Source organism: Pogona vitticeps, chromosome 2 (assembly GCF_051106095.1).
Source record: "Pogona vitticeps strain Pit_001003342236 chromosome 2, PviZW2.1, whole genome shotgun sequence".
Lineage (NCBI taxonomy): Eukaryota > Metazoa > Chordata > Lepidosauria > Squamata > Agamidae > Pogona > Pogona vitticeps.
This window is the reverse complement of record NC_135784.1, coordinates 189,471,632-189,499,501: the sequence shown is the minus strand read 5'-3', so window position 1 is coordinate 189,499,501 and position 27,870 is coordinate 189,471,632. Positions and strand designations below refer to the sequence as shown.

At 43.8% G+C, this 27,870-nt stretch overlaps 1 protein-coding gene across 1 annotated transcript; it reads right to left on the bottom strand.

Annotated features, from left to right (window-relative positions):
- Nucleotides 1-1,365: 1,365 nt before the first annotated feature.
- Nucleotides 1,366-26,091, bottom strand: CTC1 (CST telomere replication complex component 1). The gene is made up of 23 exons (XM_020789574.3): nucleotides 25,851-26,091; nucleotides 23,969-24,215; nucleotides 22,298-22,500; nucleotides 21,722-21,866; nucleotides 19,259-19,561; nucleotides 18,831-18,959; nucleotides 17,504-17,727; nucleotides 16,340-16,490; nucleotides 16,058-16,261; nucleotides 15,674-15,797; nucleotides 14,757-14,871; nucleotides 13,724-14,165; nucleotides 12,687-12,776; nucleotides 11,729-11,857; nucleotides 11,164-11,228; nucleotides 8,910-9,016; nucleotides 8,506-8,671; nucleotides 6,045-6,125; nucleotides 5,782-5,941; nucleotides 5,498-5,562; nucleotides 3,946-4,108; nucleotides 3,703-3,829; nucleotides 1,366-1,683 (listed from the first exon to the last, which is right to left on the bottom strand). Exons 1-23 carry the CDS (start codon nucleotides 26,054-26,056, stop codon nucleotides 1,586-1,588), a joined length of 3,744 nt encoding a protein of 1,247 aa, XP_020645233.3. The 5' UTR covers nucleotides 26,057-26,091; the 3' UTR covers nucleotides 1,366-1,585.
- Nucleotides 26,092-27,870: the final 1,779 nt, after the last annotated feature.

Sequence of the window (27,870 nt, the reverse complement as noted above, 5' to 3'; positions counted from 1 at the left end):
CCAGAAGGGCTGCGTGTGCCAGCTGTGGCACGTGTGCCATAGGTTCGCTATCACTGCCCTATTTCCTCACACAGTAGGAAGCAAATCTGAGAATCCAATCCTTGCGGAACAAGACCTTGTTCTTTTCATAAGAGACAAGAAACAGAGCTGCCATGGGATCTATCTTTTCATAGCAGCCAACTTTAAATTGCATTGCATTGTAAATAGCCTTTAAAATGCACTGGGAATGACAGACATGAGAGTAATGTGGTGAGTAATGCTGATTGAAAAATGTAGGGACCAGTTAAAGGCAACAGGCTAAATTCAGTTGTTAGTTCCAAACGTAGTACGCGTAGATCCACTGAATCTGTGGGATTTTTCTTAACAATTCCCATTTGTTCAGTTGGTTTACTCTAGTTGGGATGAAAAACTGGCCTGGCCTTTTTAATGAAAATGTGTATCTTTTAATTTTCTTAATAAGCACCAGTCCTTATAGAGCAGTGGTGTCGAACTGTGGCCCTCCAGATGTTCTTGGACTTCAACTCCCAGAAGCCTTCACCACCACCTCTGCTGGCCAGGATTTCTGGGAGTTGAAGGCCAAGAACATCTGGAGGGCCACAGTTCGACACCACTGTTATAGAGCCTCGTGGCGCAGTGGTTAAACTGCTGTACTATAGCTAAAACTGTGTTCACAACCGGGGGGGTTCAATTCCAGGTAGCCAGCTCAAGGTTGACTCAGCATTCTATCCTTCCAAGGTCAGTAAAATGAGTACCCAGTTCACTGGGGGTGTGTGTGCAATGTGTCGCCTACATAATTTATAAAATGCCCAGAAAGTGCTTGAAGCACTATGGGGCGGTATATATAAGCAGCATGCTTTGCTTATGGAAAGTTGATCTCAGACAATCAAACTGCTCTTTTGAATTTTAATACCCCCCCCCCGAAGATTCATACATTTCTCTGGCTGTTATATTTATATTTTATTTATTTAATTTTTATCCTGCTCCCATTAGTGTCACAGCACTACTCTAGGCAGGTAACAGTTCGTAAAACAGAAAACAGAAATAAAAAATATATATATTATATAATATATATATATATAAAAGTGATGCCACAAAAAAGGGGTTGGGGGAAAGCAACTATTTAAATTAAAAGCAAATCAGGATATTCCATACAATAAAACACATAAATTGTTTGTCTTATTTACACCAGTGATAACTTTCCTAGTAAAAATAACTCATATGAGTGTGGCAACTTAAACAGTTTGAAAAAAAAAATCCAAAATTCCACTCATGCTTCAATGGAAAAAAACACTCCAGACACTAGATTTTCTATTTTAAAAAGTTATACAGTAATTTCAATGTTTGCAATAATAATCTGTAGTACACTACTGTGCAAATATTTTCTTTATTTATATCAGAAATATATATTAATATAATACATTTATGTAATTTTTCAGATACTATATTATACATGAGAAAAACTTAAATAATATAAAGTCTCCTTCAAATGCTGAGATGGGTACAAAACTCAGAAATGTCCTCCTTTCCATATGCGGGCCAAAATATCCGACACACAAGTCATGATTTCGATGCCCTGTCTTGTTGGTTAGGTTGCCTCCTGGATGTTTAGACATATCAAGACCTGTCGAGGCCTCGTCTGACTTAGGAACTCCACTTCATTGGAGAGAAATCGCCTCAGAGATTCTAGAAGGAATATGGAAACTCATTATTGTGAATTCATAAATACCGCTAGGCATGGGTACAAGGCCTGTGTCTCAGCTGTTGTCTAGCTACCATGGGTGTTCATGACCCCTCCCTTTTGTTTGCAGTGCTCACCATCGCAAAAATGTACTCAGAAGGAAGGGGAGCAGCTGTCTTGCTTCCCCAATGCAGTCTTTGGCCTTGTGACTCAACCATGCTCCAACTCTTGCATCCTAACTACCGGTGTGAAGCACGGGGGGGGGGGGGCATATTGTCACTCTTTTCTCGAACTCTGCCAGAAAGAGGGAAACGGTATTTTCCCAGATGTTCTGCTCCTTAAAGATTTATGACTGCAACATGTTACGAAGGCTTTGGTGGCTGCTTTAAAAAAAAATTGACACATCCATGAAATAAAGCTTCATCAACAGCTATTTGCCTTCCTAACAGACCCTCTTTTTCCCCCTCATGCACACATCCCACAAAGAATATTTCAGAACTGTATTTTTAATTTAAAAAAAAAATCAGGCAGAAACAGACGTTCTGCAGCCTAGCTTTGTCTAACTCCCACCGCCACGTTGAGCAGCATCGGCCATAATGTCCTTTTGTATGCTGTTGTTAAAGTGACAAAAGCCCCTTTCCCCCTTGATCTCCAGTCACCGTTTCTGCTTGCTGACCTTCTCTTCACTACTTGGTCCCCCTGCGCTGCTGGGCAGAAGGTGAGGCCTGGTGAGTGTCTCTTATAGAGCGCTGTGCTGAACTCTGCAGCCCCAGACTCGTCACTGACCACTGCATCAGCCCCTTGGGGACAAACGCTGCCCCTTCTGGCACCCTGCAGGCTTTTCTAGCACCCTGCAGGCTGGATGCGGCCCACGCGTTGTAGTTTGGAAACCCCTGTTCTAGACAGGGGGAGCCTCTAACTTTACAACTTTTACACCAAACACCACATTCCTCACCCCATCATGGTTTTCAGACCCTGGTACAGAGTGCAAATTGCCAGTTATCTCCAGGACCATAAATGATGCTCCTCCTCCAATTTACAAAGACAAAATAAATAAATAAATAAATAAATAAATAAATAAATAAATAAATAAATAAATAAATAAATAAATAAATAAATAAAACAAATAAAAATAAAAATACATTTTAATCACATCGTCTGAATCCTGTCCTGTAAGCATCATCAGTCTTAGTGATTTTTTCACACATTAAAAAAAATCTACCCCCACCCCTCAACAGGAGGGGAATCCCCTGTCATTGTGGGGAAGCCACTGGGGGGGGGGGCTTGAGGATGGTGGGAGAGGTATTTAATTTCAAGAAATCGCCACCAGCAGGATGACTTTGCCAGTGTCAACCATTTTAGGCAATTAAAGACTGATGTCATCAGTTTTATGGCGTATAACAATGCAAACTGGATTTCAACCAATATGGTTAATATCCCTACATCTGATTAGTATCGTTATCATTTGTGTGACTATAAATTTAAATAACCCCAAATCTGTTTTCTTTCTAAGCAGACACAGAAACATATTAGGGGCAACACATACAAATAATCTAAACCTCTCTCTCCTCGAGTATTTAAAAGGAGAGCCACAACAACCCTGTGCTTGTAGTGTGAAGTGACGGATTCTCCTGGGTACAAAACAGAGCAGTGCGATTGCAGACAGTGAACGGTTCGGCACAGACAACGAAATGGAGCAGCTTCCTCTAGGTAACAGCAGCCATCGGAGGCTTGCAGAACTCACTTCCCTGTGTAGGTAGGTCTGCCATGAAGGCTAGAGGTGGGTCTTCTGACTTTGAATGCAGTGTCCAATAAGCAACTCTCCTCCACTGATGTTACTGGATGGCTCCAGGGATTGATCCAATGGGGAAAGTGCACCTATGGGGCAGGAGCTCATGTAGCCTCAGGGATTGTTCTGAAGTCCAAATTAAGCACAGTATGCGTTCGTCCGTGTTTCTTCCCTCAACACCATAAGCTTGTTTATCACCAAGATTGTCTAATGCCAAAGGCCTGCCTCTACTTACCTGTCCCTCGAACCTCTGAGGGTTTTCTGTCCAGTTGGCAGGTCAACAGAATAGTCCGGCAGACAACTGGACTTCTGCACAAGCTTCTCAGGTACCACGTTAATACATCTTCATGCTCTTCGGTTCCCTATCAAAAGCAGGTGGTTATGGGCACTGTACTCGGTGCAATGAAATACACAGAAGATCACCAGGAAAATTTACCATTCAGGTTTGGAGTTGGCAATAACAAAGGAAGCCACTCACCCCAGGCCCGGAGCTAGCGCTGTTGTAAATGCAGACCCTGTCCTTGGTCCGAACATGGATCTGTAGATCGTTCCATTCTTTGGGGCTCAGCCCCAGGACCTGCTGCACCTGTTGGTTCCTGCACAGCACCACAAACTCACTTGTTCCATCTTCTATCAGGATCCTGAAGGCAAAATTAGGGTTTGGAAGAATAATGAGATCACTGGAATTCAATCATGCAGCATTTGTGTATATACAATTTATGCGTACACATGCACACACAGCTGTGTACTAAAGAAGATCTATTAAACAGCTGAGATAAGCTTACTGAAGCCGCTTCTGGTAAAAAACAATCCAATCCTTTTAACATTTCTAAACTTTTTAAACTTTATCTTTATTTGATGTTATGTCCATCATTTTAAATTGTGCAACATTCAGATACAAAAGAATAAAGGAAGAAACAAAGAAAGCACCAAATTATTCTGATTTAGAATAATGGTCTGTTTACCCAGCTGGCTTATTCTGCCCCACATGTGGAGAGGGTAAACGATAATTAGGAACATACTTACTTTGGGCGGCAAAGCAAAGCACCGCACCGCAAAACCAAAACACACATTTAAGTTGGGAATGACATGGAAATTTAATTTCAAACACATTTGTTCAAGGGTGTTGAGTGCTCCAACACCGGAGACATTCAAGAGAAACATAGACAACCACCTGGCAGATATTCTTTGATTTGTATTCCTGCATTGAGCAGGGGGTTGGGCTCAATGGCTTTGTAGGCCCCTTCCAACTTCATGATTCTACAATAATTCGTCAGGCAGTGTTTCATGAGATGGGTTAGTTAGTACAAGAGGTTTCCTGGTCAACCTTGGTTCTGGATCCTCACATCACCCTGCCCTATAGCTTCTCTTTTTATTGTTGTTGTTGTTGTTGTTGTTGTTGTTGTTGTTGTTGTTGTTGTTGTTGTTGTTGTTGTTGTTGTTGTTGTTGTTGTTGTTGTTGTTGTTGTTAATCAATTAATTAATTAATTAATTAATTAATTAAATTTATATGCCGCCCACACTACCCAAAGGTCTCTGGGCGGCTTACAACATTTAAAATACAATAAAATTTAGAACAATTAAAATACAATTAAAATATATATAAAAATTGCCATCGGACCCACAGCAAATATTATTTCAATTAAAAGCCTTCTGGAACAGGAAGGTTTTGACCTGGCGCTGAAATGTCATCAGCGTCGGCGCCGGATGAATCTTTAGAGCAGTGGCTCTCAGCAATGTTGTCAGGCAGTTACTAGTACACAGAACAGGAGAAGAAGCCTGTTATTTCTATGCTCCACTTCTGGGCTTTTTAGTAGTGAGCAATGAAAACTAGTATGTTAGACAAGACAATCCTTTGATCTAACCTAGCAAAGTGTATTCTACTGGTTTTCAAACACAACGCAAAGACCGAACAGCCATTACATTCAAATCCTGAAACTGACTATACAGAATATACACAGATATTGGATTATAAAACCCAAAGAAGGATTTCAAAGGCAAATCTGCAGAATTGCTTCTGTGACATTTACCTGGCACTTGCCTTAATCACCGCTGTACGGGACAAGCAAGGTGCGTTGTTTTGGTTGCATCTCCCCTTGATGGGGAAAAAAAGAGAGAAAGCAGAAAAGGATGATGTCAAACTCAAGCAGGTTCTCCCTGAAGTGGTAAGCATGCACATCAATACAAGGTTCACACAACGGAGTGTTCCTCCATTAAAATAAAAAGTCGGTGAACATGCAAAACTAAAAATGTCTAGTTTCTAGTAAAAAACCCCGGATAAATCCATCTTCAGAGATGGTCTGATAGATAGTACCTGGGTGAATGAGCTGCTGCAGAGGGAACAGATCGCGTGCAAGGACAAAGACAGGACACATTTCACATGGCACTTGACCTGTATTTGGCACAGGCCAGGAGGCTGGAGGGCTATATTGAACAAATATACTCCTGAGAGGATGGAGGTGGAACTCAGCTGACTAGGAACGAAAAGAGAAAATAAACACATGAGCCAAACGCAGGGGAGAGGTAAGTGAGGGGTGCATTTTAGTCGGGAAACAACCAGTGGGGGTTGGTCCTTACTCGGAAGAAGAGTCTTTAGGTGGAGGAGCCAGGACGCATATGTAGCTAGAGGCAACGTAATTACAGTAGACCTTGCCGGACCTGTAATTTAAAGAAACAGAAGTTGAATTCTAAAAAAGTACTACCGTTGGACCACCGAGGGGCCAAAACCCCACCTTTGTCAAGCACTGACACTCTTTTTGTGCCTTTCCTATGTGAACAGTGAACTCAACGGCTCCCTCCCAGCTTAATGCAGTGGTACCAACTACAAAGCACACAATTTTTGACACAATCGCTTTGCTTTTATGCAGCAAGGGGATTAGCACAGGCTTGGAGATTAAAATTTAGATTGCTTTCTCCAGAATTCACCTTTCCCTTATTTTCCCAAGAAATATATCATGACTTTGTTTTAAGCATAGAATATTCAGTTCTTACGCCATCTGTTCAACTGTCAGAGAAAATCATTCAGATGTGAAATATGGGTCTAAGGGATGTCTCAGAATCTAAGAATCCCATTGCTGGTTAGGAAAAAAGGAACAGCCTTACCTAGAGAGAGACCTTGGTAGCCAAGCATTTGCTTCTACTAGCCAACTATGAAGTTCAGTTCCCGTACGATGACACAAAAACAAATCTCAGGTTGGATAAATGCCAAAAAGGCAGAAGGCATTTACTTAGTGGTAGGAATGCAAATTTCCTTTCACTTTAAGCCTATGACGCATTCTACATTGTTTAACCTTTCTTCTTCCGGTCTGTTTTAATGTGCTTCTGCTTTCCTGATACACAAATACGTCTGTTTCACAGAAGCTCAAAATCTTAAAACAACATGGACATGACTGTGCCTTACTTATTTTTAATCCTGCTTGTCTTGAGTGAATAAGCATTTGTCAATCTGTGTAGCTAAAGGGTAAAGACAGGAACCTTGAAGAGGGGAAGGTTCGTGTGTGTGTGTGTGTGTGTGTGTGTGTGTGTGTGTGTGTGTGTGTGCGCGCGCGCGCCCTATTCTCCAATGTACCATTTTTGGGCAAGACACTAAAGTGCATGGCAGTTTCTCAGCTCCAGGGGTTCCTGGATAAAGCAAGTTATTTGGATCCATTTCAATCCAGTTTCAGACCTGGTTATGGATGGAGATGTCTTTGATAACCATGGGGGATGTGCTGTGTGTCAGGGTCTGGACATGGGTACAGTGTCCCTGTTGGTTCTGCTGGACCACCTCTCTAGGACGGGACTTGAAGGCCCTGTTTTACAGCGCTTCGGATGAATTCTCCGAAAGTGGTGCTGGGGAGGGGGGAATGGGGGCTCCTGTTTGGCACCTGGCCCATTAGCCTGCGATGTCCTTCAGGGTTCTCTTTTGTCCATCCTCAATGCTATTTAACATACGTATACAGTGGTGCCTTGCACAACGAGTGCCTCACACAACGATAAATTCACACAACGATGGCTTTTTCTGAAAAATTTGCCGCCTCACACAACGATGTTTCCTATGGGGAATTTTTGCACAACGATGTCTCTTTTCCCTCATTTAAAAGTGCCTTAAACTGTTTGAAAGCTGTTTTAAATGTCCAATGGCTTTCAATGGAGAATAAAGAAATTCACCAAAAATTAACGAAAACTCAGAACACCACCAAATTAAGTTTGCATAGGTTTCAGGAGGTGGGCTAGCGATTGCAAGCATTTAAAACAGGTTTCAAACAGTTTAAGACACTTTTACAGGAGCGAAAACGGACTTCGCAAACCCATTCAAATGCACTGAGTCGGCTTCAATGCATTTCGATTGGGGAACCGCGTTTCCCTCAACGATGTTTCCTATGCCGATTTTCACTTAAGGACGGCAATCCGTTCCAATTGGAACGGATTAACCGGTTTTCAATGCATTCCTATGGGAAATGGTGTTTCACAGAACAATGTTTTCACAGAACGGGTTTTTTTTTTGGAACCAATTAACATCGTTGTGTGAGGCACCACTGTACATAAAACTGTGGGGAGAGGTTTCCAGAACTTTCGGTGCCACCAGCATGCAGAGGGCACGCAAACTCTATTTCTGCTTTCCATCTAACTCCAGGGAAGCTATTTTTGTTCTAAACTAAATTCTGTTGTCAGGACTGCCCTGGACAAGGGCAAACAGACTGAAACCAATCCAGACAAGACAGAGGCGCTCCTGGTCAACTGAGTGGCAGATCAGGAAATAGAGATCCAGTCTGTTCTACAGCTTGAGTGAATGCCTGGATGCTCAGGTATAACTGGTGGTCAGGAGTACATTTACCTAATTAAAGCTTGCATGCTAGAGACATCCGACTTGGCTAGGAGGACACTTGCCTTAGCTACATCCCTCTCAAATCACTGTAACACACTCCATGTGGGATGGCCTTTGAAGACATATCTAAAACTTCAGCTGGTTCAAAATGCTCTAGTCAGGGGTAAGGACAAGGGTTCCGAGTTCGGACATCCACATACCAACCAGCGGATCACGTATGTTATAGCACACCTGGAGATTTTGCGCTCTTGGTTCTGGAAAAGAATCCTGGCTCCCGGTAGCATCCCCCAAAGATCCGGCAGGAAGGCAGGTCCGACGTACACATCCAGCAGAGCTGGGGAACCAGCCGTAGGTGAAACACTCAGCTTCACAGTGTAGCACCAGGGTGAGAGGTTCCCTAAACATGGAGGGACAACACTTTGAGATCTCAAGCCATAGACAGCCTAATGAGAAAAGGCTACTTTCAGAATCAGAATTAGCCCTTCAGAGGTAATCAAAAGTGAATTTATTTCTCCCCTTGCAGAATCATTCTCTTACAGCCATACATACTTGTGAGGGGGAAGCTGATTTACACACAACGATGCTCATAAAGGTCACTTAGACTCAAACTCTTTCCAGTGGGTCCGTATTCTTACCTTTCTTCTTCAGAGAGCAATCTGTGGCCGATTTCTTCCACAAAGGCGATTCACACAAACTCCTCTCCATGACTTCTCCAGAGAAAGAGGCCAGGGATTCTGTAAAGCTGATGAGAGGGAATAGGTGGCAGTTCTGTCAAGTTGCTCAAGTACTCGAGAGACCCCTCCACCAGATTCCCGAAGTGACCATACGTTTGTACCTCACTCATCAACCCCATCAGAAGATGGGACTGGAGCCAGATTTAGAACACAGTCCTAACTGGATCTAGATTTAGAACACAATTCAAAGGCCAACTGAGCAGATATACTGAATTTGGCTGCCGGAAGCTGCGTGGAATCAAACCCACCCCTCAAGCCTAGAAATATTCAAAATCACTTAGAGCAACTCTCACCCAGGCCGAACCATGCAGGTATAGTGGTTCTATCCCCAGGTCAGAGGAGGTTTGGATTGGACAAGGCTTTCTTCCTTCCTCCTCTTCTGCTGGCAGATCTTAGCCAGCATGGCAGACTGATCTGTCAGCAGAGGTCAACTAGCAGAAAAATGGTTCTCTCAGTGGGAAGCCATGTATGGCAGCAGAACAGGCTTGTACCTCATCTTAACCCCCTAGAGTTGGTGCCTCTTTCAGCGAGCACTGTGCTGTCAGACGTGGGCAAGACACAAAATCACAACAATTTCAGCAGGTTTGCTCTATGTATGAAGAAACCTCAGCCCACTTCATTATCTCCATGTTTCCTGATCCTCACGGGCCACAGCTTGTTTACTTACAACATTTGCACGTCGCCTTTTAAAAAACATTTTTAATTTCACCCCAGATTTCCACATGTGAAGCATTTAAAGCTATGGGGTGCTTCAAAAAGTAAGAAAGTAAAAAATGGCTAAAAGCTTGGCTCGGATCAGTGTAGATCCCGAAACTGGCTTTTATAAAAACTGCAAAAACAGCACCAGTAAACAATGATTTGTGTAAGTGCTGAAGCACTTGGACTTCTTCCTTCCCTTTAATTCACTCACCGTTCTCTTCAGCCTGACATGCCCTTCTATTTCTTTCTCTTCTCTTTTCAACTTCTCATGGTCTTTTGTGGAAAGACTTGGCATACGACAAATGTAATGGGGTGTTTTTTTATATATATACATCATGCATTTGCAGTGGGGGGTGGGGGAGGCCAGATTCGAAAGCCATTCTTTTTTTTTCTGATAAGACGACCAAATACTACAGTAAAATTCCTTCAAGTCAATCAAGACTAAAGAAAGGTAGGGCTAGCTAGGCATAAAAACAAGCTGGAGCCATATTAGAGCCAAGCGTCAGGCCCACTCTCCTGTGGATTTAGACAATGCTGGCTTTTTTGACAGCTAGAAGACTGCTAAAGGCTTTTAAGGGATGTACACAACCACGGCAAACTATGGGCAAGGTGGACTAGAGGACCTTAAGAGGCTACCTGAGGTCCTTTTAAGGAGAAAGATGGAATAAAAATACTTTAAATAATAATAAATAATAATAAATTGTGTTGGGGCAAGTTGTGTTTATACTCTAGATTAGAGCACACATTTTTTCATCCACAGCCACAGGTTAAGTTGAAATTAAAGGCCAGAATATCATCATCATTATTTTTTTAAGATGACAAGAGTTATGGCATAAACATTCCCTATTGAAACAGAAGTAGTGGATAGAATGACAAACTAAGACTCTGGAGACCAGGGTTCGAATCCACAGTCAGTCATGGGAACTCATTGGGGGAGCAGAACTGATAAAAGATTAAAAGGTAAAGGTTCCCTTGACAATTAGTCCAGTTGTCTTCGACTCTAGGGGGTGCTGCTCATCCCCGTCTCCAAGCCGTAGAGCCAGCGTTTTGTCCGTAGACAGTTTCCGTAGTCACGTGGCCAGCGCAACTAGACACAGAACACCACCTCAGTGGTACCTATTTATCTACTTGCATTTTAACATTCTTTCGAACTGCTAGATTGGCAGGAGCTGGGACAAGCGACGGGAGCTCATTCCGTCGCGTGGATTTGAACTGCTGATCTTCCGACCTTGCAGCCCAGAGGCTTTTTGCAGTTTAACCCATGTCCCTACAACTGATAAAACTACTCCTTAAATATCTCATTTGCCTTGAAAACCCTGTTAGGGTCTCTACAACTCGGTAGTGACTTGACACCATGTAACAACAAGTACATTACAGAACCTGTTGCGTATGAATAATGTGTAACAGTACTATTACCACCTTCGCAGTACACATGACAGAGGAAAAGCCAGCATACCTAGGACTGAGTATCTCTGCAATCGAAAACTGTTTTTGTTTCATCTTCGACACTGGTGAAACCAGCTGAAAAAGAAGTTTAAAGAATCTTCACTGTTCTCCTTTTTCATCAAACTTCTACTCTAACTTGATGGCTAGGTTCCCTGTCCCGACTAGGACTTCCTGCATTGACTACTCTCAATTTCCCATCTATTCCAACTCAGGAGCCAAAAATGTGTGGCCTGCAAGCAGCTCTCTGCTCCCCCGAAAAGGTCTGGCCACTTTTCTCTGCCATCCAGAGCGGCAGCAGGGGAAAGAGACCTTGGGCAAGGACACCAGAACAGGAAAAGCAAGGTTATACCATCTTCTCTTGCTCAGGAATCCTGAAGAGCTTTCGCCTTGCACGTAGCGTTATTACATGTTCAGTCTCCCAAGTGGTGGTGGGAGCAGTACATCCCCTCACCTCACAAAGATTGCCTACCCCTATTATAAATAACACAACAAAAGCTGAACAGACATAAGCAGAGCTAGTGTAGGAACCTCCAGCATCTGGGCCTGCAGAAATTTGGAACTGCGGAAGAGCCTACCTGAGAAACCTGGCTCACGTGGTGCAGGTAAGCATTATCTGGGACGAACAAAAAGAAGGAACAGCTCAGCAAATTCAAGAGTCTCCCAGGGGCCAGCGGGACACAAAGTTTGTCAAACACATCCAGATCCTGGAAGAACAAGAGCATCCGAGGGTCACCACAAAATAAAATAAAAGATTGTGCAAGAGGAAGACAGAGACATTTTAAAAGCTTTTTAATGAAGTCTGGGGAGAAGTCATTAGATGACTGATAGAGCAAGACAAAGGTCTGGAGCAAGGACCAAGCCGTCATCCTGGGACAGGAAGGTAGCGGGCTTAGGGCAAGAGGTGCAACAGAATCTGGAACCAGGATTGCTCATGCTGACCAGGCATATAAAGTTCCCTTCCTACTTGACCCCAAGCAAAGTAGCAGAGTTGCAGCAGGTTGCTCCTTCTGGCTTCACTCTGCCAAGGCCCAGTTCACTGCCAACCAAGACAAAACAGCAAAGACACATGACACGAGAGAGAGAGAGAGAGAGAGAGAGAGAGAGAAGGCCAAATAATTACAGAACGGACTGGAGTGGTTTATTGTCATCCACTGAAAATGAACTGCCTGTGTTTGGTGAATATTCATGTTTGAAAAATGGTCTGTTCTGGAGAGTTTGGGGGGGACTCCCAGAGAATAGCGTGGAGGAGGGGAGGCCTACCAGAGGAAAAAAAGGAAAGAAGGTATGAAAATAGTCCCCTTTTTAACGCATGGAAACTTCCATTGAAGCAAAAAGCCTTCTTTGAGAAGGGGGACACAAGTGGATACAACTGTTCATATCCGTAATTTTTTTAAAGCAAAAGCAAGCAGATTTAAAATTGGAGAATGAAAACGACAGATTTTCACCCACCCTGATAAGAAATCAAAGCATCTGAACAATGACTGACACAACTCATGTAGGGTCCCTGTGAAAAAAGCACGTCGTCACTCTTACCGAGCACTCAGGGAGGATGAGCTGGTACACATGATCAGGGTGCAGAAATGAGAACCAACGGAGCAATTTCTTCCGGAACACAAGCAATACCTAAAATGAGAGCAGCTGAGTACATGAAAAGGGCAAGCAAGAGAGAAAAACCAGCTTTTTGCATACAAGACAAATTATGCTCCAGATACGCAGTGCAGCTTTTGTGCCATTCACACTTTTGAGAGGATAGAGAACAAGAAACAGCCGCAGAGCTCTGATTTAAATGTTAGAGAACAGACAAAACAGATTTAAGATATAGGGCAGATTTAATATCAGACAATACCGTGTCAGTTCAACAGTAAAATCCAGTGTGGAGAGCAGTTTAAAGAATGCTTAAGACCTACAGCAATGTTTTATAAATCCACCAGTATCAATGAAAAGTCAAATAAATTAAAGCAATTTGTAATATAATCCTTGATTCAATACAAAACATGTCTCAGTGCTAAGAAGGGAAGCTCCCGTTAGATGATTCATCACAGTCACTTTGGCTGATTCTAGGTTTGTAATCAGCTGTTGCTTCATGTGCCAAGATTATAAGATCTTTGGATATTTAAAAGAGGAATGGATTTTTTAAAAGTTAATTACAAGTAATGTATACCAAATTAAAAATTAATTTGTATTAATTAGGTCAGTAAAGAAATAGCATAGCCTGAACATATTCATATGTACCTGTAGGAGTTTAAACCCACTTTTCCTTGATACTGTTTCAGATTTACGGCAAGTTTTCCATGAGGACTTCTTTTATTCCTACCTAGCATTTAAGAGTAATACGTTAAGACAAACTTTTGTGTAATTGTCTTCTACTGACGTCAACCACCTTGGGTCCTTCTTAAGGAAAAAGGTGAGGTAAAAACATTCAGGAAACAAAACAAAAAATAAACTCTGGAGCAGCAAGAAGACAAACACAATAGCCAATCGCTTTGACAGAATGTGTTTAGAATCTAATCCTTCAACTCGATTTTGCCCATGACGTGCCAGCTGCCCTCTCCTTCTGTGACCTCACTTACCTTCTGCTGGCCTTCACTGGCCTCTTCCTGACCCAATTCCTGTTGGCCTCCAGGGTCTCCAAGCTCCTCGCCCAGCTTAGGTTGGCTCATCCACTGCACGGTGGCCTGAAAGCAAAGATGGGCTTCCCGAGCAGCACGCTTGTCTTCTGAATGTTCCTGATAGTTGCGCTCCAGAAGCCCTTCCTTTTGGGTCACTAAAAACAGACGGGAGACAGAACTGGCTTTCTGAACTTCGCTCTTGGCATGTTCTAGTGTGCTGATATCTGGGATGGCCCTTCCCTTGTCCGAAATGTTCCTTTCTGGGGCTCTGGGCTCAGCATCTGACATGTCATCGTCCTTTACCCCAGAAGAGGTGCTCTCCACGGCTTTGAGATGCCCTGGCACTCTCTTTTCAGGAGCATGGAGTATCTTCATCTCCTCAAAACAGAACTGGACATAGAACCTGGGGGGAGGGAGAAAGGAACAGAAAGGTAGCCTGATTAAAGTTTCTGGTCCATCAAGAGAGGGGGGAAAATGTAGCTGACGTCTCAGACGACAGAAGCTGTCTATAGTTTTGATTACAGCAGCCGTGAGAGAGGTCCTAGGCATTGAGACAACAAAGATGGCACACACACAACCCCAACGCTCTTGTTCACCAACGCTGATCCTCCTTGCAAGAAATGCAAATCCATAAGAGAATGGTTTGTGGCCTGCTTTCACTCCCTCTTTATACAGTAAAACTTCCTATTTATTGGGAGAATTAGCCAGGGCCCTTGAAGAAGCTCATGGATCCACAGCCTTTCTAAAACAAGTAGATTGGAGATGTACATGAAGTCATGGGAAAGGTCTTTGAAGAATTTTGCTGCCGCCGCCACCTCCACCTCTCCGCCTTGCCCCAGCCAACACTTTTATGGGCCATTTTCTTTTCCCCTTTTTCAGGGACCCAGAAGGGCCTCCCACATTAGGCTCGTCAGGCTATTCCCACCCAGGCCCGGTGTGCTTCAAGGCTCCACCGTTACTTTTTGGGGGCTCAAAACCAGAGACGGAGACTTGCCTTGTTTTCTTTTCCTTTATATACTCGTGGGACTCCAGCTCCTGCCAGGAAGGGAAGTCACTTTGAAGGAATCGCTCCATGACCAGCTGAAATGTCTCTATCTGCAGAAGGCATCCTGTGTAACCATAACAATAACAGAAGAGATGCACCGTATCAGGTTTTAATCCATGGATAAGCACACTTACATAAATCTGCGAGGCCTCACCGTGCCACAACATTTTCCTTCCCCTCCTCCTCTCGTCTTCCTTCTGCTGAGACAAAGAGAGCTATTACCTGCATTTTAAAATTTCCTTGAGGGAGTCCAGCTTTCCATTCCTAACCTCCTCATATAAACCTACATCACAAACTCGGGAAGCACCGAGCAGATGAAGGGAGCGGGAAAACACCGTAAGATGCATTTACAGGAGCCTCCCTGTGCTAGACACTGCCTAGTAGCTATCTAGGCAATAGTCTAAGGCTGGGCAGGATGAGTCTTCAGTCCGCAATGGGGCATACAGTAATAGTAATCCATACCCCTGGTGAGCCACAAAAGGAAAACTCCCTCCCAAACCCACAAGTTAATGCAGGACAAGGAATGTCCTAGGGAAACCATCAAGGGAACCAAACTGGAATCTGCCTCCCCTTAGAAAGCAAGCCATGGCCAGTTTTTCTGCTAAAGTGACACTGCAGGGAGGCGTGCATCACCAGACGCTGCTTAGCATCCTCTCTTTATTCTTCTGGACAGCTGAAAAGAAGCCAAACTGCAGCTGGGCAGAAGGGTTGACCTTTGCCTGCTTCTTTCTTTTTTAAGAAATTGAGTTTCTGGGCTGAAGCCCAAGTCTCATTCCCGCCCCCTACACATCTCCCCTGTACCATAGAATGTAGTCTCAAAAAAATAAAAATAAAAAAAAATAAAAACAAATTAGACATGAACAAACCTATCAGAGATGTATCAGCAAATGGTCTGCCATCTCTGTGGAATATCACACAGGGAAGTGCTTTAGTTCTGTCCCGTAACTGGAGGGAGCCTCTTCTGGAACACTCGAGCGCCCCCAACAATACCTACCCACCCCAATGAAAAGGGAAGTGGGGGGGGGGAGGGAAGAACATAAAAAGAAACATTCAGTGCTCAGCTGATGCCTCTCTGTGTCTCCTGTGAGAACAAGAGCTTCTCACACATTCCCCAGAGGATGTCTCCTAGTAAAAATACAAACAGCCTTTCCAGAGTCCCCAATTAGGGCCCTTCATGTGGCTTTCCTCAGCCTATATGTCGGAAGGCCCTCCCTCCTTGCAGCTCTGGGGAAGAGACGTTTCCCACTTACCATCCGAGGCTCAAAGCTCTCTGCCGATAAAGTGCTGTAGGACCAGGCCAACCCGCGATTTAGTTCCCGGGCGCACATGCTCTGGGTCTCTGCTGCTGAGCTCAATTGCTGCCTCGGATTGAAGGTTTCCCAGCATTTCTTGTCGAGCATAGAGTGCAGCAGGGAGAAAAGTGGAATCTGGCATGGCATCTCTGACACCTGAGCCTTAGAGAAAGGATGTAAACAGTCAAAGGATCCCACCACCATGAGGAGCGAGCTCCAGGTTAAGGAAAGGGAAATTACCTGCTCTATGGGACAGTGGTGGGTTTCTGCCAGGATTTCGTGATGGATGTTTCTTTCTTGTCCTTTGGATAGCACTAAAGAATTCAGAAGGGGAACCATAAACATCTCTGCTGCACCCACAGCATGGTAGCGTTGAATGAAGTAACAGAACCTAGGAAAAATTACAGAAGTGCCAATCAGGTTCCCTGACAAGCATTCACACACACACACAAGGAGGAAACAAACAGAGCAACCAAGAGATAAGAACATGAGACACACAGGCACAAACTCAAGGAAATTCCAGCTTGAACGAATCTGCCCTCTACAATAAAACTCTTTGTCCCTTTTCCCACTTTTTCCAAAGCAAGGGTAGGCAACCTGGCATTTTTGACTACATGTCCCATCACTCCTGACCACTGGGTAAGGAGACATAAGATACGAAGCAGCTGGAAGGCAACAGATTCCTGTTTGAAAGTCTAGAAAAAGCCCCTTACCGACAGCTCGGTACAACTATGTATGTGACATTTCTAGTAGATCTTATGCAGGATTGGGACAGGATTTCAATATTAATTTGTTATCTGTCATTTCTTCTTTTCTTGCCATCTATCAAAAACTCTAAAAGGGTTGTAACATCTAATTGATTAGATCCGTTAATTACAGAAAACTTCTGTTGTACTAAGAAAGCAGCATTAATTAACGACAATCTCCTTCTCTCACAGTAAACGGTATCTGCTCTGATGCACTTGTAAAATCTAAAATGAAAGCACTCTTCTCTCTTCAGTAATGTAGCTGCTGATAATATTTATTTATTTTTTAATAATGCTCCAATCTAGCAGGTTCATATATCAAGGAAAAGTTGGTTCCATCAAGCAACTTTCAAGGAGACCGATTTTAAAAACAGAATCATCATCATCATCATTATCATAGAACTGCAGAGCTGGAAGGGATCCCATGAATCAGGGAGTCCACCCTCTGTCAAGGAGGCCCAGTGGGGGAATCGAACTCCCAACCTCTGGCTCCAAATATTTCCCTAGCATCTTTCAGAACATTTGGCCAAGAAAATCACATTTCCATAAAACGCCCAAGTGCAGCAAGAAACAGCCACAAAGCACCAAGGTCTATCTGAAGAGAGACAAGACGTACACAATGTGCACTGAGAGTTGATTTCTTCTGAACAACACCTACCTCTGCTCAAAGGTCTCTAGCAAGTGAACCACCTGCAGATAGAGTGACAGGCTTAAATTATATTGCAGGAGCAGCTGAATGTAAAGATTTCCAAAGGAGGTAACAGGTTGATGTAATGTACTGTATCTTGAAAAGCTCTTTAGCACAACAGTGCTGCGCAAACAGGCTCCCAAAACTGGTAAGGAAGCAGTCAGCGGGTCTTGCAAAAGGTGCACATCTCGGAGCTGATACAGAAATGGATGGGTTAGCATAAGCTGAACATTTCAAAAAAAATTCCACATAGCTCTAGACAAAGATCAAAAGCTTTTGCCCTAAAGCCCGCCTACCTGCCTATAATTTGAGGGTTTCAGAGTGATCAAGGACAGTAGTACAGTGGTGCCTTGCTTAACGATGTTAATTTGTTCCAAAAAAAAAACCATCGCTATGGGAAAACATCGTTAAGTGAAACACCATTTCCCATAGGAATGCACTGAAAACCGGTTAATCCGTTCCAATGGGAACGGATTACCGTCCTTAAGCGAAAATCCCCATAGGAAACATCGCTAAGTGAAACAATGTTTCCCCCATCGGAAAAGCCATTCAAAGGCATTGCAGCCGGCTGCAATGCTTTTGAATGGCTTTCCGATCTCCGTTTTCGCTCATTTTTAAGTGTCTTAAAATGTTTGAAACCTGTTTTAAATGCTTGGAATCGGTAGTCCCCCTTGTGAAACATGTGCAAACTTAATTTGGCTCTGTTCTGAGTCTTCGTTAATTTTTGGTGATTTTTTTGTTTTCCCCATTTAAATGCATTGAACGGACAGCGAGGCACCACTGTATATTATTATTATATATTATAGTATTACACACACACACACACACACACACACACACACACACACACACACACACACACACTCTTATTCTTTTGTTCCATTCCAATAATACTGCCTCATTTTTTACGTCTCTAAAATCTATGATTTGAAAAAGTTAGAAATGATGAATGCACCAACAGAATGTTTGTAAAAAATATAAACATGCCATTCTCGGAAACTGTGCTTTGTTGTTTCTGTCATGGTGTGATGATTCACGTTCTTTGACAGAGTGATCAGCAGCAAATTAAATAAGAAAGGCTGAAAACCACTGTTCCTGACAACAGCTTGAGCAACCCTCATGTCTGAACACACCCTCTCTCAAACCAACCTCTCTTTACACAGGACAGGCTGAGGGCTGGGGCAGCCTTTGAGAGCAACTGTTACTTTCCCCATTCCCATTTAACCACCCTCTCTGCTTTTACCTCACAGGTTTCCACAAAGACTGGGAATTTCAGGTCCATTGCCCCATATCTTACCTCTACACAGGCCCCTGATCGGAGCCCACGGCCTGAATTCAACAAGGGCTGATAAGCAAGGCAAAGAGTGTACTTGTTGTCCAGTTCAAAGAGGCCAGCTTGGGCATTTAGCACTTGCGTGATAGTGCCCTGTAAAGGGTAGAGAGAGAGACAGTGTTACAAATAGTGATTCGGCACCTAAAGCAACGAGCAAGTTTTATTTGACACAGGTTTTCATGGAGTGCGGCCCACTTCATCAGATGGAGATGTGTGGATGCCAAATAAAACGTATTCATTTTTTGGAGGCCATGAGAGAGACCTTTTGCTGTTTTTGCTGCAACAGAAATTGCATTTCTCGGAAGAAGCCCAAGGACCCCTGATTAAGCTTTTGTAGTTTCAAAGTGAAAGAACTTAAAATTCTCTTCATACACATGATACTGATAACTTACTGTACAGGAAATCATCTTGGACTCCCTAACTGGAACCAGCATCTTCTCGTCCTCCTCCAACTCCAATAAATTACCAGGTGGCGCACAAGTTGTGGGGGAAGCAGATACTAACACACTTCCCTTAGAAGCAGCATCCAAGAATTGCTCCCTCACATGTTCTGCACAATACGGAAGAAGGTCTGAGGAAGAGCAGGTAAGGAATACTTTCAGCCCAGAGGTTTTGAGGCAGGCTACCTTCAGATTAGTCAGGATGTACCAACATCCCAGCTGCAGGGCATGATGCCATATCAACTGAGGAGGGTTCTAAGGGAGAAAAATCAGAAGGCATGTCAGAATTGAGTGCGTTCAAAATAATTCCTTCATCAAACTCTTTATCCACCAGATCCAACATGCTCCATATTCTTAGAGGTCGCTACAAGTATCACAGGAGTACACCCCCTCACACTTCATAAATATTTTATGTGACAACACTGAAGAAATGACACTTGGCTACAATGTAAAAAGCCATGAGTATACAGTTTGTATAACAGTGTAAATGTGCTGTCCCCTCAAAAGAACAAAACACACAGCCATTAATGTCTAAACTGCTGCCATAAAAGTGAGTACACCCCTAAGTGACAATGTCCAAATTGGGCCCAAGTAGCCATTTTCCCTCCCTGGGGTCATGAGACCCATTAATGTCACAAGTCTCAGGTGTGAAGGGGGAGCAGTTGTTATCACTTTCACTCTCCCAGACTGGTCACTGGGAGTTCCACATGGCACCTCATGGTAATGAACTGTCTGAGGATCTGAAAAAATGAAGTGTTGCTCTACATAAAGATGGCCTAGGCTATAAGAAGATTGCCAAGACCCTGAAACTGAGCTGCAGCACGGTGGCCAAGGCCATACAGTGGTTTAACAGGACAGGTTCCTCTCAGAACAGGTCTCGCCATGGTCGACCAAAGAAGTTGAGTGCCCTTGAAGGGGTGGGGGTCAGCCTGTCAGTGCTCAGACTGTACACCGCACACTGCATCAAATTGATCTCCAAGGCCGTCATCCCAGAAGGAAGCCTCTTCTAAAGATGATGCACAAGAAAGCCTGCATACGGTTTGCTGCAGACAAGCAAACTAAGGATATTGATTTCTGGAACCACGTCCTATGGTCTGATGAGACCAAGATAAACTTATTTGGTTCAGATGGTGTCAAGTGTGTGTGGCGGCAACCAGGTGAGGAGTACAAAGATGAGTGTGTTGTGCCTACAGCCAAGCATGGTGGTGGGAGTGTCATGGTCTGGGGCTGCATAAGTCCTGCCGGCACCGGGGAGCTACAGTTCATTGAGGGAACCATGAATGCCAACATGTACTGTGACATACTGAAGCAGAGCATGATCCCCTCCCTTTGGAAACTGGGCCGCAGGGCAGATTCCAACATGATCATGACCCCAAACACACCTCCAAAACGACCACTGCCTTGCTAAAGAAGCTGAGGGTAAAGATGATGGACTGGCCAAGCATGTCTCCAGACCTAAACCCTATTGAGCATCTGTGGCCCATCCTGAAACAGAAGATGGAGGTGCACAAGGTCTCTAACATCCACCAGCTCTGTGATGTTGTCATGGAGGAGTGGAAGAGGACTCCAGTGGCAACTTATGAAGCTCTGGTGAACTTTATGCCAAAGAGGTTTAAGGCAATGCTGGAAAATAATGGTGGCCACACAAAATATTGACACTTTGTGCCCAATTTGGACATTGTCACTTAGGGGTGTACTCACTTTTGTTGCCAGCGGTTTAGACATTAATGGCTGTGTGTTGTGTTCTTTTGAGGGACAGCACATTTCCACTGTTATACAAGCTGTATACTCACTGCTTTACATTGTAGCCAAGTGTCATTTCTTCAGTGTTGTCACATGAAAAGATATACGTCCTAAAATATTCATGAAATGTGAGGGGGTGTACTCACTTCTGTGATATACTGTATATCAATCTACACACTTGAGATTTATGTACTGTATTATGGTAACGGCCTATCATCCCTGAGATGATTACACCAACATGTTGCTCTGTACCCTGGTTGTGAATGTTGCCTGTTCCCACCTGTCCAGAGTCAGAAAAATATCCACTGCACAAAATGGAAAGCTGCATCTCCAGAAGCCTCCCAACAGGCCTAAACATCTTAAGGCTATCTTGCTCCACAGGGATCTTTATTGCCACAAATATTTTCTATCCCCCGAAAGCAGAAGTGAACTTTAGAGGTCTGAGTTGTGAGAAAAGGCGCGGGGACCACCTCTGGGCACTCCACAGCTGCCCATCTCTGCTTTCCATAGTGAACTTAACATTCTGCATAATTCATGTGCAAGGATAAAACCTTTTGTTTAGGGAGAAATAATTTAAAATATGGAAAGACGGTATGGCTCTGTTCCAGAAATTAAGTTTTGTTGGGCTACTGGCACAAATCTAACAGATGAACTGCTGTCCAGACAACTTACCTGCACAAGTACTGGCACACAGGCAGCTGAACAAGAGGCCTTCAGGAAGAGAAAGAAGAAAGTCTTCTGGTGGATACAGAGAATTCTGCTCAGCCTGAAGAGTTCGCCTGCTACATTCAGCGTTGCCTTCTTTTTACACTGGGGCCTAAAGAAAAGAAGAGTCCTTATGAATCAGAGAAAGCACAAAGAAAGGGCAAGATGTCTCTGGTCTCTTTATCTGAATCCCTGTATTTAGTCTGATTACCTCTTCTCCCCACATGCAGGCAAACAGTGTAGAAATCTAAGCTTAAATCTGGCACGAGGTGAGAAGCCCTGGCTGATTTACATAACCTTTATATAACACATAGTTACCTGAGGAACACTATCCTTAGAGCAAACAGTCAACATTTTGGTAATAAGAGAGTGAGCCAACATCACCTTTATGGCTAGGGCAAGCTCTCAGTAGAAAACAACTATTGCTTGAACATTCCTTCTGAAGAATTTAACTGCTTTCTGTGTTCTGAGAAACAGGCGCTAATTACAGGGCTGAGCATCAAGGCAGCTGCAAACATCTGACTGACAATTTCAGATGCTTACCTGGCTCCGAGCAGCTGTGCAGCTGGTTCTGGGTAAAAGACAGGGACACTACCAATTGTTTTCGTTGGAGCAGACGTCACATGGACTGGGTCTCCTAGAATCTCCACATATCCACCACCTGTGTTTTGGCCACTTTGGGGGATGTATACCCAACCAGGGAACAGCAACGGAAGTCCCAGCCACTCAAGTTTAAAATGCAGAACCTAAAGTTTAAAATGCGGGGGTGGGGAGGAGAGAATTTCCATTAAACGTAGCCAAACCACAGCCCTTTCTATGAAACGGGTACATCTGACTATAGCTAAGGACTTTAGATTGTCTCTTCTACCCTCCACAGATGTTCTGCATAACCACCTTTCTCAAAAACTACTTTAAAACATCAAACAACAATCTGTGACATAGGATATTTTTCCACCAGAGCTTAGTAAAATCATTTTGTTGGACAACAGTGCCTAAAATGCGCACGCACGCACACAGAGAGAGAGGGAGGGAGGCACCAAGCCAGCCTAGTCAGTGGCCATCTCAGCTATGGAAGCTACTCCAATTCAAATGCAAAAGTATAGAAGAGTATTGTACAGAAGAGTTAGGTTTTAAATATAGTCTTATCTCAGAGATAACTGACATTCACAGCAAGACTGGCAACCTCTGGGGTCCACATGACAACCATCAATATTTCTAGACATAGAAATATAACTATCTGAAAACTTTCCTTCGCTCTTTATCCCCAATGTGTTACTCAGAGTTGAATTCTGTGGTATCTTCCTGACAGAAATTCATCAGGTAAACTTATCAGACGTCTGGGAAAGATCCTAACAGTTACCTTTCTTATCAAAGCCATATTACATTTGTACCAGTACAGGAAATTCTACAGCTTAATAGAGCTTAGTGTGCAATTTGACATATCTTCCCTGATAAACTCAAACCACTAAGTAATTTTCCTGGTAACGCAGCACCTTAATGTAAGCATCCATGGTAATCTGGTCATGAATCAAGAACACCTTCCTGCATGAGTCATTCATGTTCTTTAATTATATTTTCTTATATCCTTGACCATACACGTCTTTCTACCCGAGATGATTGCCCTCTTCCACCTTGTGTGCAGCTTCAGAAGGGACTCATAAGGGAGTGATGAAAGAGGACGGGGACACTTGCCTAGCCAGCCAGATCAACCAAATCAACCCTGGCGATCAATAGAGTGACTGATGTCAACATCAGATGGCTCTCACATATTAATCACCTTTTAATTTATTTTTAATATGAGTATTACTATAGCACAAGCATATCTTGGGGACACAGACGTTCAAGGAGAATCGCAATTCAGTGACCCAAAAGGTATCACTGGTTGAGGGAAAGATCATTTTGAACGCTGCAGAATTTCAACAGCTTGGCTGTTTTGATTTTGACAACTGCAATAACTGGGTGTGTGATTTACAATTATAATGATATTATGCGTAGACATTTATGCACTACATTCTCCACACAGAGCCCCCTAAGGCTTCTCATTAAGTTTCTGAAGGCCTGTAAGCAGTATCGTAATGTCTTTCGAGGGAGTCCAACATGTTTTTCATAGAATCACAGAATAATTGGGTTGGAAGTGGCCCATAAGGTCATTGAGTCCAACTCCCCAAGAGGTTGCTTAAAGGGAAAAAAGAGCAAAATGTTCTCATGCCGTACCACACAGGGCAATGTGCCCGTGTTGTCCCGTAGATACAGACTGCCATCCACCAACTTGTCTTTGCCCGATACGCTTTCGTCTGTCAAGTAGCCGAAGAGGATCAGGTGAGTTCGCTGCAAAATTCTCTGCTCGGGCATCATCCTTTCACCCTGGCGAACCCACCGGTTGAATTCATCAGAGCTCCAGGTCAAATGACTACAGCAAGGCATCCGTTGCTGGGACTGAAGCTCTGAGATGGAGACAAGGCTGGGGGAAGAAAAGAAAAAAACTAATTCAGAAATTGAATTAAACTAAATGTCCCAAATCCTGTTGCTTAGTGTAGTAAACTGCATTAGAGTAGCCCTCTTAGATCAAAGGGCATTTCTGTAAGCCAATGCCTCCAGAATTTCCATTGATTGAAATGGGTCTATAATTGTGACATATCAGGCTCAAGTAAGTCAGTGAGTAGGCCTATTTGAATCCATGGAACATACAGAGCAGTTGATTCACCAAATCCCCATTGATCCAGTGGGTTTACTGTAGTGCAATTTACAACACTAAGCAACAAAATTTTGGCCTGTAACTACTGTACTAAGAAACTATTAAGACTCCTGGAAACCTGTTGTGGAAACTTCTAAGGAATACTGTATTTTCATAACATGCAAATTGTTATCATCATGACAACAATGACCTTTGCCTCCATATTACATGCCCTCACCTTCAGGCTAGATCAAAAACACAGGAAGCTGCTTTGATGCAGACTTAGACCATTGATTGTCAGAACTGATTGGTTGTGTGCCTTTTGGGGTTTTATTGCTGGAACCTTTCCCCAGCCCTAGCTGAAGATGTCAAGGACCAACTACTGTACAATGTATGCAGACCACCTTTCCCATGCAAAGCAGGGGACCTACTGCCATGGTACAAGTTGCTCCTCTAGGACTGGGAGATGGAGAACGGTGATCAATCTTTTTTCTTGATAGCCAGCTGCAAAAAAAGTAAGGATCACAACTGTGACCCATGGGGATCCATCTGACTATAAAATCAGTGAGGCATTTATTGGCACTTGGAGAGGCTCAGCCCCAGGACCTATTTCTAGAGCAGAAATACTAGACATACAGTACAGTGTATATGCGAAGTGTCTTTTAATATGTAGTAAGCATAAGCTGCATCTCCATTCTGAGACTCCTGCACCTTCCACTATCATGCAGCTCATATCAACAGAAAAGTCTTCCTAATATTTAGTGGAAAATAAAACCTTCTTTCACATAATTTGAAGCCATTGTGGCCTGTGTTCTAATCTCTGCATCACAAGAAAACAAATCGGTCTCACCCTCCGTGACTGCCTTTCATACTTACAGGTTAGTTAAATTAACCACTGCCATTTTGCCTATAAGTCTTCCCGGTCTGAGATTATCCAAGAATCTTGCGGTGCCACAAAAACTAGCACATTTATCATGTCGTAAGTTTGCATGGACCAAATTCAAAAGGTCATCATAGCAGCAGTAAGTTTTTCTACATCTTTAAAATGCCACAGGGCTTTTTTTTGGGGGGGGGGGTGTGTAACAAATTTAAAAGGGGCTCACTGGCTCTTGAGATGCCTGAGATCAGGAGATGACAAATGCCAAGATAAATCTGGCAAAGGCTGGGCTGCAGCCAGTTCTGCTTCCGAGCCCCACACCACCGCCACCTTTGAACAGCAGAGCTGGAAGCGACCCTATGAGTCACCCAGCTCCTCTCAAGGAAGCCCAGTGGGGAATCGAACTCCCAGATCCCTAACCCATTGAGCTATCCGACCTACTAAGGCTGTAAAAAAGGAAGCGTTAGCTGAAGGGAAGAAGGCTGGACGACCACGCAACTAGTAGGGCAAGTGCCGACTTGCCCCTTCCACTCTGCTGGCCTCACCTATAGCCATGCAGCAGATCTTTGCTGCTGCTGCTGCTCGTGCACGGTCCCTGAGCGCGCATCAGGCACTGCCAAGCGGCGTCCACCGGGGGCTGGTCGGTCCCGCCGGAGCCCTGCATTGCCCGCAGCCAGTGATGCTCCAGGGCCGCACAGAAGGCGCGGCCAGGACCGAAGTCCATTCCCACGGCGGCAAAAGGTGCCTCCATGGATTGCCACAAGGCGCGCTTTTCTCGGGGGCGGGGGGCGGAGACGGAAGATGTCCCCGCCCCCTCGTGGGCGTGCCTTGGTGAATGTGCGGGGGAGACTCGGTGAAGGCAGCGAGTCCTTCATCTCATGCTACTTCCGGGTTCTCAGCCAGCAGCCATTTTGAGTGCCGGGCTGCTTCCCTTTATTAAAACCTCTCCTTAGAGATCAATGGAGAGCGTGGAAGGTTTCAAATCTGTCTGCTTCAAGCAAACCTGTATGGTTTTTCCCTCCCCTCCGCTGGGAAAAACAATAGCGAGGAAGAACAGTTTTTCGATTTCTTGTTGTTTTGTCTGATTTTAATTTTTTTTTAATTCACTTTTTCTCGCAAACTCCTGTGCAGATTTGAAGACAAGATGGGAGGCACCTTTATTAGACCACCAAAATTCTCTCTTTCACACGGATCGCAAATACATTCTTTTTATTTTGCCTATATCTCGGGTTGGAGGGGACAGTGGTCGGGAAACAGTTGACTTTACGGCAATCGGAATGCAGCCGGTCGGGGGGATTGTCCAGACAGTGGTTTATACAGCTTGGAAAAGTTCCTTTTTTGAGCCTAATGCCCGGAATCCGCGTCGAGTGCAGCCATTTAGTGTTTGGATCGGGGGTGGGGGTAAATTTCTTCTGGCACAATCCTGCAGCGTAACCTAGCGCTATGCTTTCGTTGCAGGTAAATGTCAGGGTGAGTTCGCAGGACTATCGACCCCATCCTGCGCGTCGACCTTCACGATGCTGGTTAGGATGAGGGAAACGCAGCAACTCCTAGCCTTATCCGAGAGGTGGGGAACTGTGGTTTGCATGGGTTTTCAAAACCTTACTTTACTTGAAAAATCACACGGACAATTGTTTATGCTGTAGCAAAAGTAAGTCTTATAAAACAGGATCTCTCGGCTGTCAGAGTTCGCCGCAAAAGTGCAAAATGACAGTTATTGGAACAGCGGAGGTTGTAGGACAATCACAGTTAACGTTGAATTTCGGGAATGAAGAGTATGAGGAGCTTGCATTTACAGATCTGAAGCCTCAGTATCTGGCCAGGCTGATTTTTGTACTCTTTTTTTATCCCCCCCCCCCCCCGCTCGGTACCAATCTGTAATAAGGATTGTCATGTTTGCTGTTGTTTCCCGTCCTTCAAATGGCCTTTGACATGGCAACCCTACAAAGAAAGACCTCTAAAATATCATGTCTCCTTCATCCTGCTCAGTTGTTGTGAACTCATGGCGGTGGTTTCTTGTATGAAGTCAATACAATGCATTGTAGTCTTCCTCTCTTCCTGCTGCCTTCCACCTTTTCCAGCATTATTGCCTTTTCCAGAAAATCCTGCTTTCTCATGATGTGCCAAAAGTATGAAAGCCTCAGTTTTGTCATTTTTCCCTCCAGAGATATTTCAGGCTTGTTTTGCTCTAGGAACCACATTTTCATATTTCTGGCAGTCTAGGATATCCACAAAACTCTCCTTCAACACTATACTGTACTTCAAATTAATCAGTTTTTTCCCCCGTCAGATTTCTTTCCTGTCTCTACACAGTGACTGGAAATACAATACAGTAGTATGGATTATCTTGCTCTCAAGTGACACATCCTTACACTTTTCAGTCTTTTCTAGTTCCTTCATTGCTGCTCTTCCAAGTCTTAGTTGTTTTCTGGTTTTTTTTGCTGCAGACTCTATTTATGCATCAGGATAATCAAGTGCAGAGGCACACCCATTTCTTTCAAAACAACTCATAGTGTGTCATGATTCATACAGTCAAAGGTTTTGCTGTAGTTTATAAAGCAAAGA

What these genes read in the sequence shown, in the direction of transcription:
- CTC1 (XM_020789574.3), bottom strand. Translation starts at nt 26,056, where the DNA reads ATGGAGGCACCTTTTGCCGCCGTGGGAATGGACTTCGGTCCTGGCCGC. An exon ending in CCAGTGAAGGCCAGCAGAAG is followed by an intron (nt 12,777 to 13,723) that starts GTAAGTGAGGTC and finishes CTCTCATTTTAG; the next exon opens with GTATTGCTTGTGTTCCGGAA. An exon ending in CCTAAAGACTCTTCTTCCGA is followed by an intron (nt 5,942 to 6,044) that starts GTAAGGACCAAC and finishes TTTCGTTCCTAG; the next exon opens with TCAGCTGAGTTCCACCTCCA.